This window comes from Mus caroli, chromosome 10, assembly GCF_900094665.2.
Source record: "Mus caroli chromosome 10, CAROLI_EIJ_v1.1, whole genome shotgun sequence".
Classification (NCBI taxonomy): Eukaryota; Metazoa; Chordata; class Mammalia; order Rodentia; family Muridae; genus Mus; species Mus caroli.
The window spans coordinates 64,748,956-64,769,539 of NC_034579.1; the positions used below are offsets into that span (position 1 = coordinate 64,748,956).

The 20,584-nt window shown below is 40.9% G+C and overlaps 1 protein-coding gene, 1 long non-coding RNA gene and 1 pseudogene across 2 annotated transcripts in view; all 3 read right to left on the reverse strand.

Annotated features, from left to right (window-relative positions):
- The window catches only part of Phyhipl (phytanoyl-CoA 2-hydroxylase interacting protein like), a 40,953-nt gene extending 36,530 nt beyond the window's left edge, over positions 1–4,423 (reverse strand). Inside the window, exon 1 of the mRNA XM_021174618.2 lies at positions 4,125–4,423. Within this exon, the coding sequence (XP_021030277.1) occupies positions 4,125–4,227 (103 nt within the window). The 5' untranslated portion in view covers positions 4,228–4,423. The remainder of the gene's footprint in view (positions 1–4,124) is intronic.
- Positions 4,424–6,165: 1,742 nt separating this feature from the next.
- LOC110303732 overlaps positions 6,166–20,584 on the reverse strand; it is a 53,332-nt gene continuing 38,913 nt past the window's right edge. The window contains exons 5-6 of the long non-coding RNA XR_002378953.1: positions 14,255–14,368; positions 6,166–7,657 (exon numbers count right to left, since the gene is read on the reverse strand). This is a non-coding gene — a long non-coding RNA (uncharacterized LOC110303732). The remainder of the gene's footprint in view (positions 7,658–14,254; positions 14,369–20,584) is intronic.
- LOC110303731 lies at positions 14,859–15,339 on the reverse strand (annotated as a pseudogene).

Sequence of the window (20,584 nt, forward strand, 5' to 3'; positions counted from 1 at the left end):
GAGAGAGAGAGAGAGAGAGAGAGAGAGAGAGAGAGAGAGAGAGAGAGAGAGATTTTTAAAAGTACTGGGTTCAACTCAAGAGAGTATGTAGAAGATAACATTCCACTCCCAATAATTTTTCTCTATTTTGCAACAAGAATTATGGTCTATGCTACATAATACTTCATTTTACATTTCAAAATCCTGTATGACATTACTATGCCTGTTTTGGACAAGAGTGCCTCTGGCTAAAACAGGTTAAGTAACTGGCCCACGGTTACAGGGCTAACAAGGACCAACAATCTAACCCTGGCCATGTGATCTGAAATGGTATCCCTGCTATTCCATGCCGCACGTCAGTGAGACTGAGTCATGATTACTTCACATTCTTGTGATGAAGGCATTAAAGGGACACATTCCAGGTGTTCTTCCCAGGCGTTTGCTTGCTTTAGAGATGTTATTACAGGCCACCTGATTCAGACTGAGCCATTACACATTTGGGTTATTATGTTCCCAATGTTAAGCTGTGTTCTGTTCATATGTCAAAAGCATAAAAGGAGGTTCCAGCTCCTGTAATTTAAGTAGACAAGGTTCCTTAAAGAAATCTATGTTTTGAATATATAAAAGAGAAAAACTTTCCTTTCCCTTTCTCCACCGAACGATGATTACAAAGAAACTGTAGTTTACTTATACTCACTTGCTTCACTTAGTCATCATAAACCTCATACCATATCTAGACACCATATCTAGACAGTCATAAAATGATCTACTCAGAGGAATAATGACTGTTAAAGAGAGAAAGCTGGGGGGGGGGAGCAGTGTTAATACTATAAAAAAACCCTAGTCTTTTCTACTTCTCTATAACAACAATATTGTTAGCTTGAAGAAACACATAGAGATCTATTTATCAGCTCTATCTATTGGTCTATCTATCTATCTATCTATCTACCTACCTATCTATCTATCTATCTATCTATCTATCTATCTATCTATCTATCTATGGTAACATGTAAGTAAACCCTTTTTAGAAAGGAACAGAAGCATGTGTGTGTGTGTGTGTGTGTGTGTGTGTGTAATAAAAACATGACAAGGGTCAGAATTAATATGGAACTTTGTATGGGGTGGTGAGCTTTTTCTTTTCTTTTTTCTTTTCCTTTTCTTTCTTGTCACAGGTCAGCAAGTGCCTCATGCTATTATGGGAATAAACAAACTAAGAATGGATTCCCATATTACTGATATTTTCAGGTGAAAGACTGGAATTTTTTCCCTCCATTAAAAAAAAATTAAGAAGCTACATGGTGCACTCAGTGAAGTATACCAGAGCACTCTAGAGCTAGGAAAGAAGTACTTGCCTGACTAGAACAGGAATTAACAGATGCCCCCATAGCTACAGTACATATTCCAACAGTTTCCTAACTGAGTCCTATCTAGAATCCTCAATTTGAACTACAGTGACTAGCACATGGGCAGGAACCATGTACCAGCAACAAAGCGGACATGCCTAGGAAAGACTACTCACAAGGATATATGCAAGTGCACTTACAGGAATCCCCTTGCTTTATTAAAAAGTGAATGCATGACTATTTGAACTCAGATATCCTCCCAAGATTACTAAATATTTGGAAAAAAGGTGGTGGGGATGCTGTGAGATGGTGCTAGTAACATAAACTACAATTTAGAGGAAAAAATCAGCTACAAACAAAGCATAAAAGAGAAGAGCCAACGAAATGAGAGACAGTGATGTTTTACTAGGAACCATAGCTTGTGACTCATGAGGCACACAGAGCATGATACAATTAAAAACCTCTGTGAGTAGAAAGGAACAGAAATCCACGCTTACCCACTACTTTGCCCTAGACTACTTTATTTCATTTCCAAGGAATTTACGTTTCCCTCCGTCAATACCAAATTAGCAAGAGTGAAATGGAAGAGTAAAAAGTAAAAAAAAAACCACATACTCCCATATTCATAAAATAAAACTATAGCTCCGTAGACCTAAGACACAAAGAAACATATGATCAGCTATGTCTGCTGCCATAATCTTGCTCCATGTATCGATAACAGTGAGACTTAAGGGGGAGGGAAGTGAGTGAGGTGTAGGGAGCAGACACCATGCATCTGTTAATCTCTCAATGTGAAATCGTATTAAGGAAAGTCGTAATACAGACTGAATGCAGTATACTACAAGCCGTTCCATAAAAACCTGTGTTGTTCCCTCTAAATGACTGTCATGAAGCCAACTTACTGATTAGAAATTGCCATATATTGAGACTGGGTCACAAGGGTGAGGGAGAAACAAAAGCATGTGACAGCCTTTCAGTGGAATGTCTCCATTTTTTTCCTCACATTTTTTAAAGACATGGTTCTTTGTAACTCCCTGGTTTAAACTACTTTACAAAGTGAAACCTGACTAGTCTAGAGGACTATAAGTAATTATTGTTATAGCTATTGCTTGATCCCAACATCCCCCTCAATGAAATGTTACATAATTTGCTCATTTTGCAGGATTCATAATGCCAACTGAAACAACTAAAAATGGATCAAAAGAGCTACTACTCCAGAACAGAATATAGTAAAAGCAGAACTAACTCCCACACCCTACTTTAGTACTCTGAACTTCATTAAACAAACATTTCCCTGACACCCCTGATAAACACAGAAAACGCAATTTTCAAAACTGAAGTTATTAAGGTCTGAGGAACAGCATTAGGTTACCTAGTTGCACTGATTATATGAATGAGTATTTGATAAATTGCTGAATCAAATAAAAATTAAATCTACTTTTATTAGAATCTTGGTTTTCTCTGAAACCAATCTGAGAAAATAAAAATAGCTGCAATTTACAAAGCTAATCTACCGACAAAGGAAATAAACAGCCTTTACAAGAATACTTAATTATTCAGGCTACACCTCTTTCATAAGTTAAGGTTTGTTGTGCTCAAAGAGTTTGAATTTTCATTTAGAGATTATTAAAAATAAATTCACACTAACAATTAAAAATTATTAGTAAGCAGGACTTTAGTGCTCAGTCGACTTAAATGTCCGTTTCAATGCCTTTTAAAAAACAAGATCTTTGTTTCCTATATGAGTTATCCTGCTACATTTAATGACCTTACCGTGCACCAATTAATATCTCTCATAACTTTTCTTTTAAAATGTTCTATAGCTATTACTCACATACAGTTGAACATTTTCACTGATAATCGTGTTTCCATGTCAACCGGTTTTATATGCAGAATTTAACAATTATTAGGCCAATCAGCAATCAGACGACTTCTTTACAAATGAAGTTTTATTCCAAATCACTGAAACAACTCTTATCCTCCAACTAGCCCAACACACCATTCTGTGCCCAACACTGATCCTCTAACTAGCCCAACACACAGCGCTGTGCCCACACTGCAGAGTACTAGCTAGCTAGCACTTTAACACTCGGACCCTGTGATCAGTCATTTCCTTTTCGTAGACTGCCAACTTTCACAATAGAGTACTGACACATCAACACACAATGGTGTGTGCTGCACACACACCGAATCTCAGCAAAGGTAGAGGAAAGACCAATATCCGGTTCGGATTTTTGACAGCCTCATAATCCCTGCCCAGAGCCAAGAGCCTAGTGTCTGTCCTTGGTGCTGAAACGCAGCTTTTCTGCCCCCGACTAAAATACTAGGAGGCTCACCCCAGTTAGACACTCCTGGGGTTCAGAGGTTTGCAAGGGAATGGGTAAGTTTCTGGTCAAGCCTATCCAGTCTAGCCTTCGCGGTGGCGGGTAAGTCCCTGGTCGGGAGACCCAAGATCTGCCTGCTGCAGAATAGGCAACACCGGGCCGCGGACCCGAGAGGCGCCCTCTCCACAGCGGAGCATTCTCCCGCGGATCCGAACGGTTCCTTCTCCCCAGTGGAGTCTTCTCCCGCGGACCCATCGGATCCCTCTCCCCCGGTAGCCTTCTCCCGCGGACCTGAGCGGCGCCCTCTCCTAAAGACCAGAGAGGCGCCCTCTTCCCCCAGCAGCCTTCTCCCGCGGACCCGAGAGGCGCCCTCTCCCTCCAGCAGCCTTCTCCCTAGGACCCGAGAGGCGCCCTCTCCCAGGGACCGGACACCTCCGCCCGCGTCCTTTTGTCTCCCGCCGGTGCCTCCGTTCCTCACCATCACGGTCGCACAGCTGGATGGCCTCCAGGCTGAGGTTCTTGATCTCCTCACACGGGCTGCTGGGGCTGCTAAGGGCATGGTCCAGGCGCGGCACCTCCATCTTCGCGACCCCGCGTCGAAGCCAGGCGCCAGCGGCCGGCGGGGCGAAGGGCGGGAAAGGCCTAAGAGTGCTGAGGACGAGGGCAACCTCCGGTCGGGAGTCGCGGCCGAGGCGGCGGCGGTGGCGGCGGCGGCGGCGGCGGTGGCGGCGGCGGCGGCGGCAGCGGCGGCAGAAGCTCCTCCGAGTGCGCGGCTCGTAGACTGAACGCCGGCCGGCGCGAGCGCGGGAAGAGCGCGCTCTCGCCTGAAGGGAGGGCCGCGCACGCTCACGGGGGCGGGGCTGGCGGTGGACGCGCCTACCTGCCTGCACCCGGGCCCCGCCCCTTTCCTACCTCTCGCAGACCCCGCCCCCTGCCTGCCGCCCGCCCTTGCGCACACGCGCACGGAGGACGGGGGTCCGGGGACGCGCCTACCTGCCTGCACACGGGCCCCGCCCCCTACCTGCGGCGCGCGCGCACGCGCACGGACGCGGACGCGCCCTCTGCTCTCCTCACTAGGGCTCCGCGCCCAGCCAGTGGCGCGCCCGCGCTCTGACACGCCTCCGTCGCTGTCCTTGTCCTGGGGCGCGCACCCGCAACCCACCTGCGGGCGCATAGACCGTATCCCCCGGGGCGCTTGTCGCGCGCGCGCATGCGCGCCCCACTGCCTCCCTGCGCATCCCGACCCCGCCTGTCGCGCGCACGCGCCCTCGCACGCGCCCTCGCTCGGCTCTTCCGCGCGCCTTCTCCCGCTGGAAGCGAAGGAGGATGGAGCGCGCGAGAAGCGCGGGCTGTGGCAAGCTGCTCGGCGCGTCGCGCTCGCCAGGCGATGGCGGCTAGGCTCTTTTCACAATGCCAGGTAGAGCCGGACGGCCACCCCGGGCTGCGGCGAGGCGAGCGCGCGCCTGTTGCTTGTTGAATACACATTGGGAAACTGAGGCCCGCCTAGGGTTCCCGGTCCCGGCTCTGCGCGCCCAGCCGCCGTTCCTCACCAGGCCCCGCAGTGAGCAATGAGCGGCCACCTGAGGACTGCACCGGGCAGCGAGCGCGAACTCAGGTCGGTGCTGCGGGACAGGTGAGGCTACACGGGATGCTGGCGGCTGGCTGCTGAGGAGGCAGCTTCTGGGTGACAGCCACTTGTCAGCTTGCCTCCTCACCCACTCAGCTGACAAACAAGTCTTCAGTGCTTTCCCTGGGCCCGGCATTGTTCTGACTGAAAAATGCAGGCAGAAGCACATCACCTGTTCTTTGTTACCCTAGAAAATGAAAGGGGGACCTGTGGTCTTCCAGTGATGGCCATATTTGCACGCCCCATTGCATTCAGGAGCACCTAAGATATTTCAGTGCACTCTGATGGTGCAAAGGTTTTAAAAATAAAGCCTATATGGATGACAGCCTGTTGGCCTCTGTTCTCATTTACTGATTCGGAATGTTATTTTGTTTTTCTTGGTATCACGGGATCAAAAGAAGCTCCTCTCCCCCTTGTATTATTTATAGTTATTGGTAATAATTTATGTTCCTTGTTTACTGATTTTCCAATTTCAAACATTGATATTCACCAATAAAAACAATTTACATATAGATTGCTATATGCTGCCTTTTCTAGTCACATCCATTTAGCCATAAACAACTAAATCTAATTAATTGATGACTCATAAAATGGAAGGCCCCGCTTTAGATAAAATAAACCCGTGAGGAAATTTTGCACAATTGAAGGTTGATAAAAATCCGTGTAAGATAATTTGGTATCATTAAGTGAAATGTCCTTGTTATGAACTTCGGGATTAATGAGATAGACCTTTGTTTTGAGCTGGAAAAAACATTCCAGTATTAAGGTAGGAGATACCCTAAGGAGAGAGTAAATTACTGTTTGTCAAGAAAAATGGTGAATTTCTTATGTTCAAAAGCCTAGATCAGCAGAACTAGATATCGACAGCCAAAGCACAGTGGGTTTATCTTTCAGAGAATTCTCAGATTTATAAATCACAAGAGGAGCTGCAAACTACAAAAATAGCTTACCCACAATTGAAAAATATAATATGCATACATTAGAACTTTAATTCACACAAATATTACAAGTGTATCAGGACAATATACCAGGTGCCGAGAATATATATCCCGGTTGGGGTCCACATTCAGTCAACTGTGAGCAGGACATCATAGGCAAAGAGAATGTATTAATTACTTTTCCACTACTATTACCGAATTGCTAACAAGTCTGAGAAGAGAAAAGGTTTCTTTTGGTTCAGTTTTGATATAGTCAGTCTATCTTAATGGGGAAAGCCATGTTCACAAATGGCAGATGAGAAAGTGTATATAGTGGCAGGAAGCTGTCAAGGATAATACACCCCCAAGGACCTGACCCAATGACCCACTTCTTCATCCAGGTCTCTATTTTCCAGATCTCCATTTTCAAGTTCTCCACAGTCTCCCCGATAGCATCAACTAGACAGAGATCTACTAGACTGAGAACCTGAGGCAGAGATTTCAGATTCAAACCATAACAGGGAAAGCAGGAGTTCCTGTTCCTGCTAAAAGTTCCTCAGTACTCAAAATGCAGGTGGATCAATATCCAATAGAATGGCCATGGACCATATTAAGAGCAAGGTGCCTTTAGCAAACACTGTGATATTTACTTTCTGGACCGGAAATATTCAAACTACTAAAGACGTGTTACTCTTCAGTCAAAAAAGCCACCAGGCTGAACTGAAAACAAACAAACAAAAACAAATACACAGGCAAAGATTGTAGTCACCATCTTAAAGCAAACTACTAGAAACAACCAGAAGAAAGGAGTGTCATTATAGACATTATAGAAGTAGAAGGCTTCATTCTATTCCAACATCCTTTGGTATAACCCTCAAGGTCATGGAACCTCTTTCTTTTTAAAATTATTTTATTTACTTATTTATTTTATATCCCAATATCAGCCCCCCTGAAGTCCTGCCTCACAGCTCCTCTCCTCACTCCTCCCAAGAGGGGGAACCCCTGGGTATTACCCCTCTCCTCCCTGCATATCAGTCACGGCAGGACTAGGTGTATCCTCTCTTACTGAGGCTAAACATGGAAGCCCAGTTAGGGGAACACAATCCACAGGGAGGCAACTGATTCAGGGGCAGCCCCTGCTCCAATTATTGGGGAACCCGAATGAAGACCATGCTGCACATCTGCTATATATAAGAGGGTATTGGGTGGGGGAAGTGTGAGTGTGGGGCTAGTTCCAGTCCATGCTCATTCTTTGGTGGTTTAGTCTCTGGGAGTCCCCAAAAGTCCAGGTTAGTTGACTCTGTTGGTATTCCTGTAGAGTCCCTGTCCTCTTTGGGTCCCTCAATCCTTCCTCTGACTCTTCCACAAGACTCCCCAAGCTCTGTCTAAATGTTGGGCTGTGGGTCTTTGCATCTGTTTCAGCCAGCTGTTGGGTGGAGCCTTTCAGAAGACAGTTTTGCTAGGTTCCTGTCCACACGCATAACAGAGTATCATGAATAGTGTCAGGGATTGGTTCTTGCTTATGGGATAGTTTTCAACTTGGGCCAGTCATTGGTTGGCCATTTCCTCTGTCTCTGCTCCATCTTTGTCCATGCACAGTTTGTAGGCAGGACACATTTTGGGTAGAAGTTTTTGTGGGCAGATTGCTGTCCTTATCTCTCCACTGGAAGTTCTGCCTAGCTACAGGAAGTAGCCACTTCAAGACCCCTTTCCCCTACTGCTAGGAGTTTTAACTAGAGTCACTCCCATAGACACTCTGGGGCCTCCCCAATCAATCCCAGGTCTCTGGCACATGCTAGAGATGCCACCCACTGCCAATTTCCAATTTCCATTCTCTCTCTCTTGCTCTTCCTACACCTGACACACACAAACCTATCCTGATCCCCTCCCTGTCCCCTCTCTCACTCTGTTTCCTCCCTTCATCCATCTCTGATATCAGTTTTTTTTTTTTTTTCTAATTCTGAAAAAGATTCAGCCATCCTCCCTTGGGCCCTTCTTGTTGTTTGGGTTCTTTTGGTCTGTGGATTTGTAGAGTGGTTATCTTGTACTTTATGGTTAATATCCGTTTATAAGTGAGTATATACCATGCATGTCCTTTTGGGTCTGGGTTACCTCACTCAGGATGATATTTTCTAGTTCCATCTATTTGCCTGCAAAACTAATAATGTTTTTAATAGCTGAGTACTATTCCATTATGTACATGAACCACATTCTCTTTATCCATTCATCAGTTGAGGGACCTCTAGGTTTTTTCTAGTTTCTGGCTATTACAAATAAGGCTGCTATGAACATAGTTGAGCAAGTGTCCTTGTGGGATGGTGGAGCATCCTTTGGGTCTATGCCCAGGAGTGGTATACCTGGGTCTTGGGGTATAACTATTCCCAATTTTCTGAGAAACTTCCATGTTGATTTGAGACTGGTTATACAAGGTTTCATTCCCCCCAGCAATGACGTATTCCCTTGCTCCACACCCTCACCAGCATGTGTCGTCCCTTGAGATTTTCATCTTAGCCATTCTGATGGTTGTGAGGTGGAATCTCAGAGTTCTTTTGATTTGCATTTCCCTGATAACTAAGTACATAGAACATTTCTCTAAATGTTCTCAGCCATTAGAGATTCCTCTGTTGAGATTTCTGTTTAGCTCTCTACCTCATTTTTGAATTGGGTTATTTGGGTTGTTAGTGTCTAACTTCTTGTTCTTTATAGTTTTTGGATATTAGCCCTCTGCCATATGTAGAATTGGCAAAGATCTTTTTCCCAATCTATAGGCAGTTGTTTGGTCCTTTGCCTTACAGAAGCTTTTCAATTTCATGAGGTCCCATTTATCAATTGTTGATCTTAGTGCCTGAGCCATTGGTGCTCTTTCTGTTCAGGAAGTTGTCGCCTGTATCAATGAGTTCAAGGCTATCCTCCACTTTCTCTTCTATTAGAGTTAGTGTATGTGGTTTTACATTGAGGTCTTTTGATCCACTTGGACTTGAGTTTTGTTCAGGGTGATAAATATGGATCTATTTTCCAGTTAGACCAGCACCATTTGTTGAAGATGCTTTCCTTTTCCATTGTATAATTTTGGCATCTTTGTCAAAAAATCAAGTGTCCATAGTGTGGGCTTATTTCTGGATCTTTGATTCTATTCCATTGATCAATCTGACTGTTTCTATACCAATACCATGCAGTTTTTATTCCTGTTGCTCTGTAGTACAGTTTGAAGTCAGGGATGGTGATACCTCTAGAAGTTCTTTTATTGTACAGGATTGTTTTAGCTATCCTGGGTTTTGTTTTTCCGTATGAAATTGAGAATTGTTTGTTCAAGATATGTAAAGAATTGTGTTGGAATTGTGATGGGAATTGCAATTAATTGGTAGATGCTGTTGTTAAGATGGCCATGTTTACTATGTTAATTCTACCCATCCATGAGCATGGGAGATCTTTCTACCTTCTGATATGTTCCTCAATTTCTCCCTTCAGACACATGAAGTTCTTGTCATACAGATACTTCACTTGCTTGTTTAGAGTTACACCAAGATATTTTACATCTTTTTGTGGCTATTGTAAAAGATGTTTTCTCCCTAGCTTCTTTCTTAGCCCATTTATCATTTGTATAAAGGAGATCTACTGATTTCTTTGAGCCACTTTGCTGAAGGTGTTTATCAGCTGTAGTTCTCTGGTAGAAGTTTTGAGGTCAGTTATATTTACTATCATATCATCTGTGAATAGCAATACTTTGACTTCTTCCTTTCCAATTTGTATCCCTTGATCTCCTTTAGTTGTCTTATTGCTCTGGTTAAAACTTCAAGTACTATATTGAAGACATTTGGAGAGAGTGAACAGCCTTGTATTGTTCCTGTTTTTAGTGGAATTGCTTTAAGTTTTTCTGCATTTAGTTTGACGTTGGCTATTGGCTTGTTGTGTTTATGAATGGACTTTGTATCCATGATCTCACCACAACTTTTAAATGAAGTGTGTTTGGCTTTTGGAAAAGGCTTTTTCAGCATCTAATGCGATGATGTGGGTTTTTTTCCTTTCAGTTTCTTTATATGGTAGATTATATTGATGGGTTTCCATAATGAACCAACCCTGCATCCCTGGGATGAAGCCTTATTGATCATGGTGGATGATTTCTTTGATGTGTTCTTTGATTTGGTTTGTAAGTATTTTATTGAGTATTGTTACATAAATGCTAATAAGGGAAATTAGTTAGAAATTCTCTTTCTTTATTGAGTATTTATGTGGTCTAGGTATCAGGGTGACTATGGCCTCTAGAGTGAATTTGGCAATATTCCTTCTGCTTCTATTTTGTGGAATAGTTTGAGAAGAATTGGTATTAGCTCTTCTTTGAAAGTCTGGTAGAATTCTGCTCTAAAACCATCTGGCCCTGTTACTTTGGAGGGGGAGCGGAGGGACTTTTAATGACTGCTTCTATTTCCTTAGGGGTTATAGGATTACTTAGTTTATCTGATCTTGATTTAAGATCAAGTGGTAAGTTGTAAGTAGTATCTGTCTAGAAAAATCATCCATTTCATTTAGATTTTCCAATTTTATGGAGTACAGACTTTTGAAGAAAGACCTAATGATTCTTTGAATTTCCTCAGTGTCTGTTGTTATGTCTCCCTTTTTCAGTTTTAATTTTGTTACTTTGTGTGCTGTCTCTCAGCCTTTTAGATAGTTTGGTTAAGGGTTTGTCTATCTTGTTGATTTTTTATCAAAGAATCATCTCTTGGCTTCATTGATTCTTTGTATTGTTCTCTGGGTTTCTTATTGATTAATTTCAGCCCTGATTTTGATTATTTCCTAACATCTACTCCTGGTGGGTGTGTTTACTTCCTTATTTCCTAGAGTTTCTGAAGTGGAAACTTGTTCTTTGGAAAGTCAGTTATGTTATATGGTGTTTTGCTGGGGCACACAGGTGAAAGGATGCCTTGCTAAAGCAGACATGTGAAAGAGTGTTTTCCTGAAGCAGACACAGGTGAAAGGATGTTTGGATATAGCAGACACGTGAAAGGACACTTGATGAAGGAGTATAAATATGACCCCATGGAGAGTGGGAGATGAGCACCGAGCCTTGGTTTGGTTTACTCTGCCTCACTATTCTTGGCTAACTGCATGCATGTATTGGTTCACATTACATAGCATTGTTGAGCTCAACTTGTGATAACTCTCTCCGACATTGAGAGAAACATGCCCAAGAACTGCTCATGAGGTTCCTGCAGCAGCTTGCTGGTTCCACAGCCTTGCCTCAGGCCCGTTGGTAAGTCTACCAGTTTCTTCAGGATTGAATTATACAGCTGCTGGTTTGTGTGTGGCGTCTGCCTGCCTAGAGGGTCTGCAGCTGCTGAGTCATATTTGCTGGTTGCTATGGAACTGATTGAACGTCTGCCAAAGAAGATGGAGCTAGTTCCCAAGGAACTATTGTTGAACAGGTTCACGTCCCCAATTTCCTAATAACTTTTCCACTATCTCTGCTGGGTCATGGGCTAGAGGACAGGTTGAACTCTTGTTAAAAGTAGGTTGCAAAAAATTTATGCCTACAGCTTTCAGGTGTACTTTTAAGTTGCTGATATGAGAGCTTTCTAATTTCTTTATGGAGGCACTTAGTGCTATGAACTTTTGTCTTAGAACTGTTTTCATTGTGTCCCATAAGTTTGGGTATGTTGTGCCTTCATTTTCAATGAATTCTAGAAAGTCTTTAATTTATTTCTTTCTTTCTTTCCTGACCCAGTAATTATTGAGTAGAGAATTGTTTAATTCCCGTAAGTATGTAGACTTTCTGTTGTTGTCAAAGTCCAGTCTTAATTCATGGTGGTCTGATAAGATACAAAGTGTTATTTCAATTTATTTTTGTGCTTGTTTTTGTTTTCGTATCTATTGAGGCTTGCTTTGTGACTGAGTATATGTTCAATTTTGGAGAAGGTTCCATGAAGTGCTGGAAAGAAGGTACAAGCTTTTGTGTTCAGGGAAAAGTTCTATAGATATCTATTAGGTCCATTTGATTCATAACCTCTGTTAGTTTCATTATTTCTCTGTTTAGTTCCTGTCTCGTTGACCTGTCAACTGGTGAGAGTGGGGTGTTGAAGTCTCCCACTATAAATATGTAGGGTTCCATGTATGATTAAAGCTTTAGTAATGTTTCTTTTACAAATGCAAGTGCCTTTGCATTTGGCAAAGATGTTCAGAATTGAGATGTAATCCTGGTTGATTTTTCCTTTGATGAGTATGAAGTGCCTTTCTGTATCTGTTTTGATCACTTTTGGTTGAAAGTCTATCTTATTATCTATTAGAATGGCTATTCCAGGTTGTTTCTTGGTTCAAAAAAGTTTTTGCTTAGAAATCCCTTTCCAGCCCTTTACTCTGAGGTAATGCCTAATTTTGTTGCTGAAGTGTGTTTCTTGCGTGTAGCAGAATGATGAATGCTGTTTATGCATCCACTCTGTAAACCTGTGTCTTTTTATGGGGGGGGGGAGAATTGAGACATATTGAGATTAATTAATATTGAGATATTAATTGACCAGTGATTGTTAGTTCCTGTTATTTTGATGTTTGTAGGTGTGTGTGTGTGTGTCTGTCTGTCTGTCTGTCTGTGATTCTCTTATTTTGGATTTGCTGGTTGGAATTATCTATTCCCTGTGTTTTCTTGGGTGTAGTTACCCTCTTTGTGTTAGAGTTTTCCATTTAGTATCCTCTGTAGGGCTGGCTTAAATGAAAAATATTGTTTAATTTTGGTTTTGTCATAGAATATCTTGTTTTTTTCTGTCTATGGTGATTGAAAATTTTGCTAGGTATAGAAGTCTTGGCCGGCATCTATGATCTCTTAGAGACAGTAAGACATTTTTGCCCAGGCCCTTCTGGCTTTTAAAGTCTCTGTTGAGAAGTCATGTGTAGGCTAATAGGTCTTCCTTTATATGTTAGTTGGCCTTTATCCCTTGTGACTTTTAATATTATTTCTTTGTTCTATACATTAAGTATTTTTATTTTTATGTGGCAGGAGGATTTTCTTTTTTGGTACACTCTATTTGGTGTTCTATAAGCTTCTTATATGTTTATAGATATTTCTTTTTTCAAGTTAGGAATTTTTTCATCTACAATTTTGTTATTTTCTGGGCCTTTGAGTTGGGAGTCTTCTCCTTTTTCTCTCCCTGTTATTCTTTTTTGTTTTATTTTGTTTTTGTTTTTCGAGACAGGGTTTCTCTGTGCAGTCCTGGCTGTCCTGGAACTCACTCTGTAGACCAGGCTGGCCTCAAACTCAGAAATCCACCTGCCTCTGCCTCCCAAGTGCTGGGATTACAGGCATGTGCCACCACTACCTGGCCTTCTTCCTGTTATTCTTAGGTTTGGTCTTTTCACAGTGTTCTGACTGTTTTGTGTTAGAAACTTTCCAGTTTTAGCATTTTCTTTGACCAATCTATCAGTTCCTTCTATGGTATCTTCTATGCCTGAGATTCTCTCTTCCATCTCTTATATTTGTTGGCAGTGCTTGCATCTGTTGTTCCTGTTTTCTTCCCTAGGTTTTTCATCTCCAGGATTCCCTCAGTTTGTGTTTTCTTTATTGCTTCTATTTCTAGTTTCAAGTCTTTGATGGTTTTATTCATTCCCTTCACCTTTTTGATTGTATCTTCTTGTACTTCTTTAAGGGATTTATTCATTTTCTCTTTAAAGGCCTCTATCATATTCATAAGATGAGATTTAAGGTTATTATTGTCTCTGGGATTAAAGGTAGAGCTAGTGGTTCCTGATGGTAGCAGGCTTCCAGGGATGCAGGTATGACTGATAGACAGACCCTGATGGCTTCAGGCTGCTAGTTGTCCTGGGTTAGGGCAGGCCTTCAGGGATGCAAGTAGAACTGGTGGTCCCTGATGGTTGCAAGCCTCTTTGTCCTGGGCAGCAGCAGGCCTCCATGGATATATGTGGCATTGTGGCCCTGGAAAAGGAGTGCAGAAGGGGCAGGGTGGGACTTAATGTTATTGGGTTTGCCCAGAGGAGCCCTCAGGCAGGGGGTTGGGGTTAGAGGGGAGCAGAACCTCTTTCTTATGTTTCCAGGTGTCATTTGAAATAAGACATGTCACTTACCTGCTTGAGCCATTTGCTGTCATGGTGGAAACCTGTGGAGCTGGTCTGTGTGATTTCATTCATTTCTTCCAACACCTTTCTTGTTTTCTTGTTACAGTTGTTACTTATAGTTCCCTTATAAAGACAACCACATTATGATTTGTAAATTAATGTACATCAAGACTTGAATCAAATTTGAGAAACCCCTCAACGATATCCTAACCAGCACCTTACCTAACATTAGAGCCCTTGACAAGAAGCTATCTTCTTGTACAGAGAAAGTCCTCATGTACTCATCTATTGTGTATTTATTTTGAACACAAATATGCCTCCAACAAGGACCTTAAATTTTCCTTTTTAAAAAAAGAGATTTGTTTATTTATTTATTTATGCATGTGGGTGCTTTTTGTCTTGTATGTACATCCGCATGCTAGAAGGGGGCATTGGTATTCATGAGACTACAGTCATAGATAATTGTTAAGTACCATGTATGTGCTGGGACTTGAACTCAGGACCTCTGGAAGAGCAGCCAGTATTCTTAACCACTGAGCCATCGCTCCAGCCCCAATTTTTCCTCCTTTAATATTGGTTGTGTGACAAAACTTTTTTTTTTTACAATGGCAGGTTTTGTGATTTTATTTAAACATAAAACATGCACACAATCCATCTATTCATTTTCTTCGCTGCGTAGCCTGGCATTGGGATTGGTGACTCTGATGGCCAGCTGTGCTGCTCTTTCTACAATGGGTTTTCGGTTCTTAGAGGACACGTTGTGAGCAATCTCAACACAGTAAGATTTGTTTCACAGCAGCAGCACCTCCAGCTCCTTGACATTGTGGACCAGGAACTTTCGGAAGCTGCTGGGCAGCATGTGCTTGGTTTTCTTGTTGCTCCCATAACTGATGTTGGGCATCAGGATCTGGCCCTTGAACCTTCTCCGCACCCTGTTGTCGATGCCTCTGGGTTTCCACCAGTTTCGCTTAATTTTCACATATCGGTCTGACTGGTGTCTGATAAACTTCTTGGTCCTCTTTTTGACGTTCTTGGGCTTCACCAGAGGCCGGAGGGCAGCCATGATGCCGCAAAACAGATGGCAGCCACCTCATAGGCAGCACCGAGGAAGAAGCGACAAAACTTTTTTAGGGGAGATAAGATACAATGCACATCCAGTCTGCTTACTCAGATAGAGAGTCCTCAACAGACGAAAGTATGGATTCCAAAGAATAAAAATGGGTCTGGAAAGGTGACTGAGCCATTAAGAGCCTGCTCTGCTCTTGCAGAGGATCAGAGTTCAGTCTTCAACATTATGTACTTTGCAGCTCAGAACCCATTCCAAGAATCCAACATCTCTTTCTGGCCCATACAGGTACTTAAAACTCATGTACATACCCTCACACATATACATATACACATAATTAAAGATAAAGTAAATTATAAAAGCTAAAGTGTTTAAGGGATAAAATTAACCAATGATGTGGAAGATCCCTAAAATAAAACCTGCTGAACATTTAATAAATAATTTTTTAAACAGCAAATAAATGGAAGTTATCCATTTACTTCTATATCTGAAAAGTGATATAAAAATGTCCACAGTAACCAATATAGTGCACAGATTCTATGTAATTTCTAACAAATCTCTAGTGACATTTTGCACAGAAACACACACAAAAAAATCCCTTTAATGTCATGAAGCTATAAAATGTTTCAAAGTGCTAAAGCGAGCTTGAGTAAAAAGTACAAAACTGGAGGCACCACACATTCTGTTTTTAAGCTATATTTAAAAGCTTTTGTGCCCAAAACATTGTATTGTTAGCATAAAAACAGACATGTTGACTAGTGGAACCAAATAAAAGACTAAGAAATGCACATGTGCAGTCAGTGTTCTATAGAACTATATACATTAGAATATACACTAGAGAAAGAAAGGGATCAGAAAAGCTGGATTTCCCTTATATAAAAATAATGAAATTGGACCTTCTCCTATACACAAGAATTAACTCAAAATGGACTAAAGACTTAAATGTAATGTCTGAAACCATAAAGCAACAAGAAAACACAGAGTAAGCATGGATCTAAAAATGGATTTTTAGAATTGACACCAAATATACAGGTATCAAACCCCCAAAATAGACAAGGAGTATATCAAATTGGAAGGTATCTGCATAGCAAAATATCACAGAGATGCATCCTAAGTAATGCAAAAAAATGTAGAACATATAGTTATAAGCATTTTACTAAACATATAAGAATCTCAGTAGCAAAATACAAGTAACCCAATGGAAAAAAATGGACAAAGGATCTAAATAGACATTTTTTTCTAAAGAAGAAATGCAAAATGCCTACATTTTGATATAAGAAAATATTTAAGATGTCAATGTCAATAATCATAGAAGTAAAATGCCACAATATCAACTAATACGGTCATCAAAAAGTCAAAAGATAACAAGTGTGGGCAAGAATATGCAATAAAGGAAAACTAATACGGTCATCAAAAAGTCAAAAGATAACAAGTATGGGCAAGAATATGCAGTAAAGGAAAACTTGAGGGAATCTAAGTCTGTACAAGCACTATGGGACCACCAGTATCGAGTTGTCTCAAGGTCATAGTATAACAGTTATCATATGACCCAACAATTCCACCACTGCACAGTTACCTAAAAAAGTAAGAGTGCTTTGTAGATATACCTGCACGCCTATGTTTGTTTACAAGATCATTCAAGGCTGAGGTATTGGTAGAGCTTGAACATCCATGAACTGGTGAATATGTAATAGACTATTATTTAGCCTTAACAAAGGAGATCTTACCATTTGTATCAACATGATGGGTATTGAGGACACGGTATTAAATAGAGTAAGTTGGACATAGTACAATGAACACTTCATTTATATGTGAAATTTAAAACAAAGCAAAATGAAAAAACTAAAGTTAGGAATAGAGTGGTAATGGTTATTTGCGAATGGTAGAGGGAAGGAGGGTCTATTGGTCAAAGAGTTCAAATCTTAGCTGAGTATTGAAGACCTATGTACAGACTGGTGGCTATAGATAATAGAAAAGTTGGGATTTGCTCTAACAATAGATCAAATATACTCGTACAAAACACACACACACACACATGCTGAAGAGACATGATAATTAGCTTGATTGTGCCGATCATTTATACAAATGTATATATACTAACATCAAAACCACATTCTAAATATATGAATTTTTATTTGTCAATCATAGCTCAATAGAGGTAGAAAGCTTTTTAATTTAGAAATGAAAATAATTATCCTAAAAGCTGGGTATAAATGTTGAAGAGTTAGCTTTTTGCTTCCATCATTGACTCAATGGGTCTTGGTAAAACTTGCTCCTATTCCCCTAAGCCCCCAGCCGTGCTCCCATCTGGTGTTTGTCATTATCTTGCATTTCCCAACTCCAGCTTCTCCAGTCTTTCCCTTTCCCTGATTCTACTAATGCCTCTGCCCACCATCAAGTCTCCTTAATTAGGAAAATACCTTTACTTGAACATTTTATCACTATTCAGTTTGTTAATGTTTGTTCCAGTACTACGAGAAACTCACTCCAAACTGGGAAGTACTGTAAAAGTTATTCACCGTTTACTGCCAACCCTCATCGCATGGAGCACCAATCTATAGCCTTCTGATTCTTAGTCTTCAAAAGTCATTTCAATTTGGTAAGGTTTTTCAAATCACTAAAATATCAAGGTCTCCTTTCATCTGCAGCCTCTTTGATATTTCAGCGTTTTCTTTCTGTAGAATCTCTGTAGTGCTGACCTCTTCTAGATCTCTCTCTGCCTGGGAACTTAATGCTTCTCAACTCTGGCTTCTACCCTGTCCTCTTGGGGGCAGATATTCTTTAAAGCTCAACCTTTGGCATCATGTTCCTTCCTGTTTAAAGCTATTTCCTTGGAGAATTCATGTAGTCTCATGAATTCTAATCTCTTCTCAATGTTTAAACTCCTACCTTTATTATCAAATTCCCATTGCTGGTCCTTGGGTCTAAACAACCCTGTTCCTAGTTGTCTAATGAACATGTTTATCATTCTTGTCATTGTTTCTAATTTATCAATCTCTCCTCTAATTGGTTCACTTTTCTGAGTTTCTCCATGACAGACATTGGCGTCATCCTTTTTATGTCCCCTGTTTAATCTGAACCACAACTAAGACCAGTGCATGAGAACAGTTAATCATTACTTGCTCCATAAATTACAATGCTGCCGTTTTCTAGGATTAATGTGAAGATATCATTAGACAGACATAAAACTGCAAAGTGGTGCTGTAAGGTTAATATGTTTCGTTGGATGAACAGAATAGAGGGACACTAGAGAGACTGGAAGATAATTATAGTGGAGGTAAAAATTTGAGGTATTACAGATTAGGAATTATTATAATTAGGGTTGGAAAAAGGAACAATCGATATGGTAGTGATGTTACAGTATTATACCTCCCAAAGTGTCACAAAAATATTAAAATTGTCAGTATTCTCTATGATAAAGTTTATTTTATAATACTTATATTTATATGCTATATATAATACTACAATAAGGAAAAGCAACTGAATGTTTTCCCAGTATTTAAAACCCAGTAGTTATTTTCCAATGATATATAGTGGAGAGCTCTTGGTGCCGCTTCAAGGGTATTGGCAAGAATATTTTTATTGGGCTAGGACAAGAAAGTAGGCTCAGGGGCTAGAGAGATGGCTCAACGGGTAAGAGCACTGACTGCTCTTCCAGAGGTCCCCAGTTCAATTCCCAGAAACCACATGGTGGCTCACAACCACCCGTAATGAGATCTGATGCCCTCTTCTGGTGTGCCTGAAGATAGCTACAGTGTACTCATATAAATAAAATAAATAAATATTAAAAAAATAAAAAAGAAAGAAAGTAGGCTTAGGCAAGAATTTGACATTGGGCTAGAACAAGGGTCAAGATGAATACAGCTGAGGGATGTGTTCTTTGTATCTTGATTGTCTTGTTAAATCTCTGAATACAGTAATCACAGGACCTTTGTTTGTTCCTTGACTACTTTGTCTTTGACCTGAAACTGACCCTATTCTTTGCATGTACGTAGAATGGTATAAAAGCAGACTGGGAAAAAAATACATTTCAGCACTTGCAGGAGTCATGTTACAGTGTTATCTAATTGTCTTTTCTTTCTTTAATCCTTACTCCCTCCCTATTGGCTATTGAGACCCTATTGACTGACTGAGCTGGCTTGGTCAATATATCAGTAGATTAGCAAAAGCTAAAGCAAAATCTCCAGATGTTGCGATTCTACGCTTACAAACAAAGTTTAACAAAAATGGCCCCTAGATCAGGATGCCTTGAACCATCCTCTGATGTCACTAGTCAAAATTTAAAGAAATTTGTGTTGGTAGAAGGAGTCTTAACAGGAACAGAGTGGGGGAAAGAAAGGTTTCTTTATGGATGAAGGTACTCAGTGTTTTTCTCTTCTCCTTTGTGGTCCTACTCTACCCTTTCTATTTATTATCTGCTGCAGAACAGCTTCACATTCAAGGATGTAGACATGATGAGCAGGGGCTGAGTAAGTCATGATATGGCCATTTTTTTGCTGCAAGTTATTTTTCATGCCTTCACACACATATTTTTATAGGTTATGCTTTTCCATAGGCTAAAAGTGAAGTAATTTTGTTTCAGGGGATAAAAGATGGTAGGATGGGGACTTAATTTGACCTCACTATCTAACAAAGGCTATGCACTAAGTTATGGGATTATAGGTGTATTACACCCAACATTCTTTTGTTCTTTACTGACAAATGAGGCTTTTGGTATAGTCTCCTTTACAATAGTTCCAAATTGTTCTTCTGAAACACTGTTGTTGTTGGTTTTTTTTTATCTCTTTAAATATAGCACAGAGATGGCTTGACAACATTTTATCTTAGCAGAATTAGAGCACTTGCTCAAATAATGATGAGCACGTCTTAGTTTTCCAGAGTTTTTTTTTTCTAAGCTAAAACAAAAGCCTATAGAAACCTAAATGCCTTTCTATTTTTGTAAACATTCTGCAGATTGTACTGTTGCATCTGTGCACTGTATGCCTTATCTGCTATAGACTCATTACTGGAAGAATGGCTAATTTATCGGTCACATGTGGCCTAGAGACTTATGTAATATCTATATATACAAAACTGTCATACAGCACTCAGCTAGAGTTTATTTCTAAACCCTATCTACACAAGACCTCCTCCAAGGGCCATAACGAGAAATTTCAGGTAAGTAGACTCAATACATAACACACACACACATGTGCTCACATGAAAAGAGGTAGAAATAAATGCACATTATTGACTATTAGGGTTGTTGTTGTTGTTGTTGGTGGTGGTGGTGG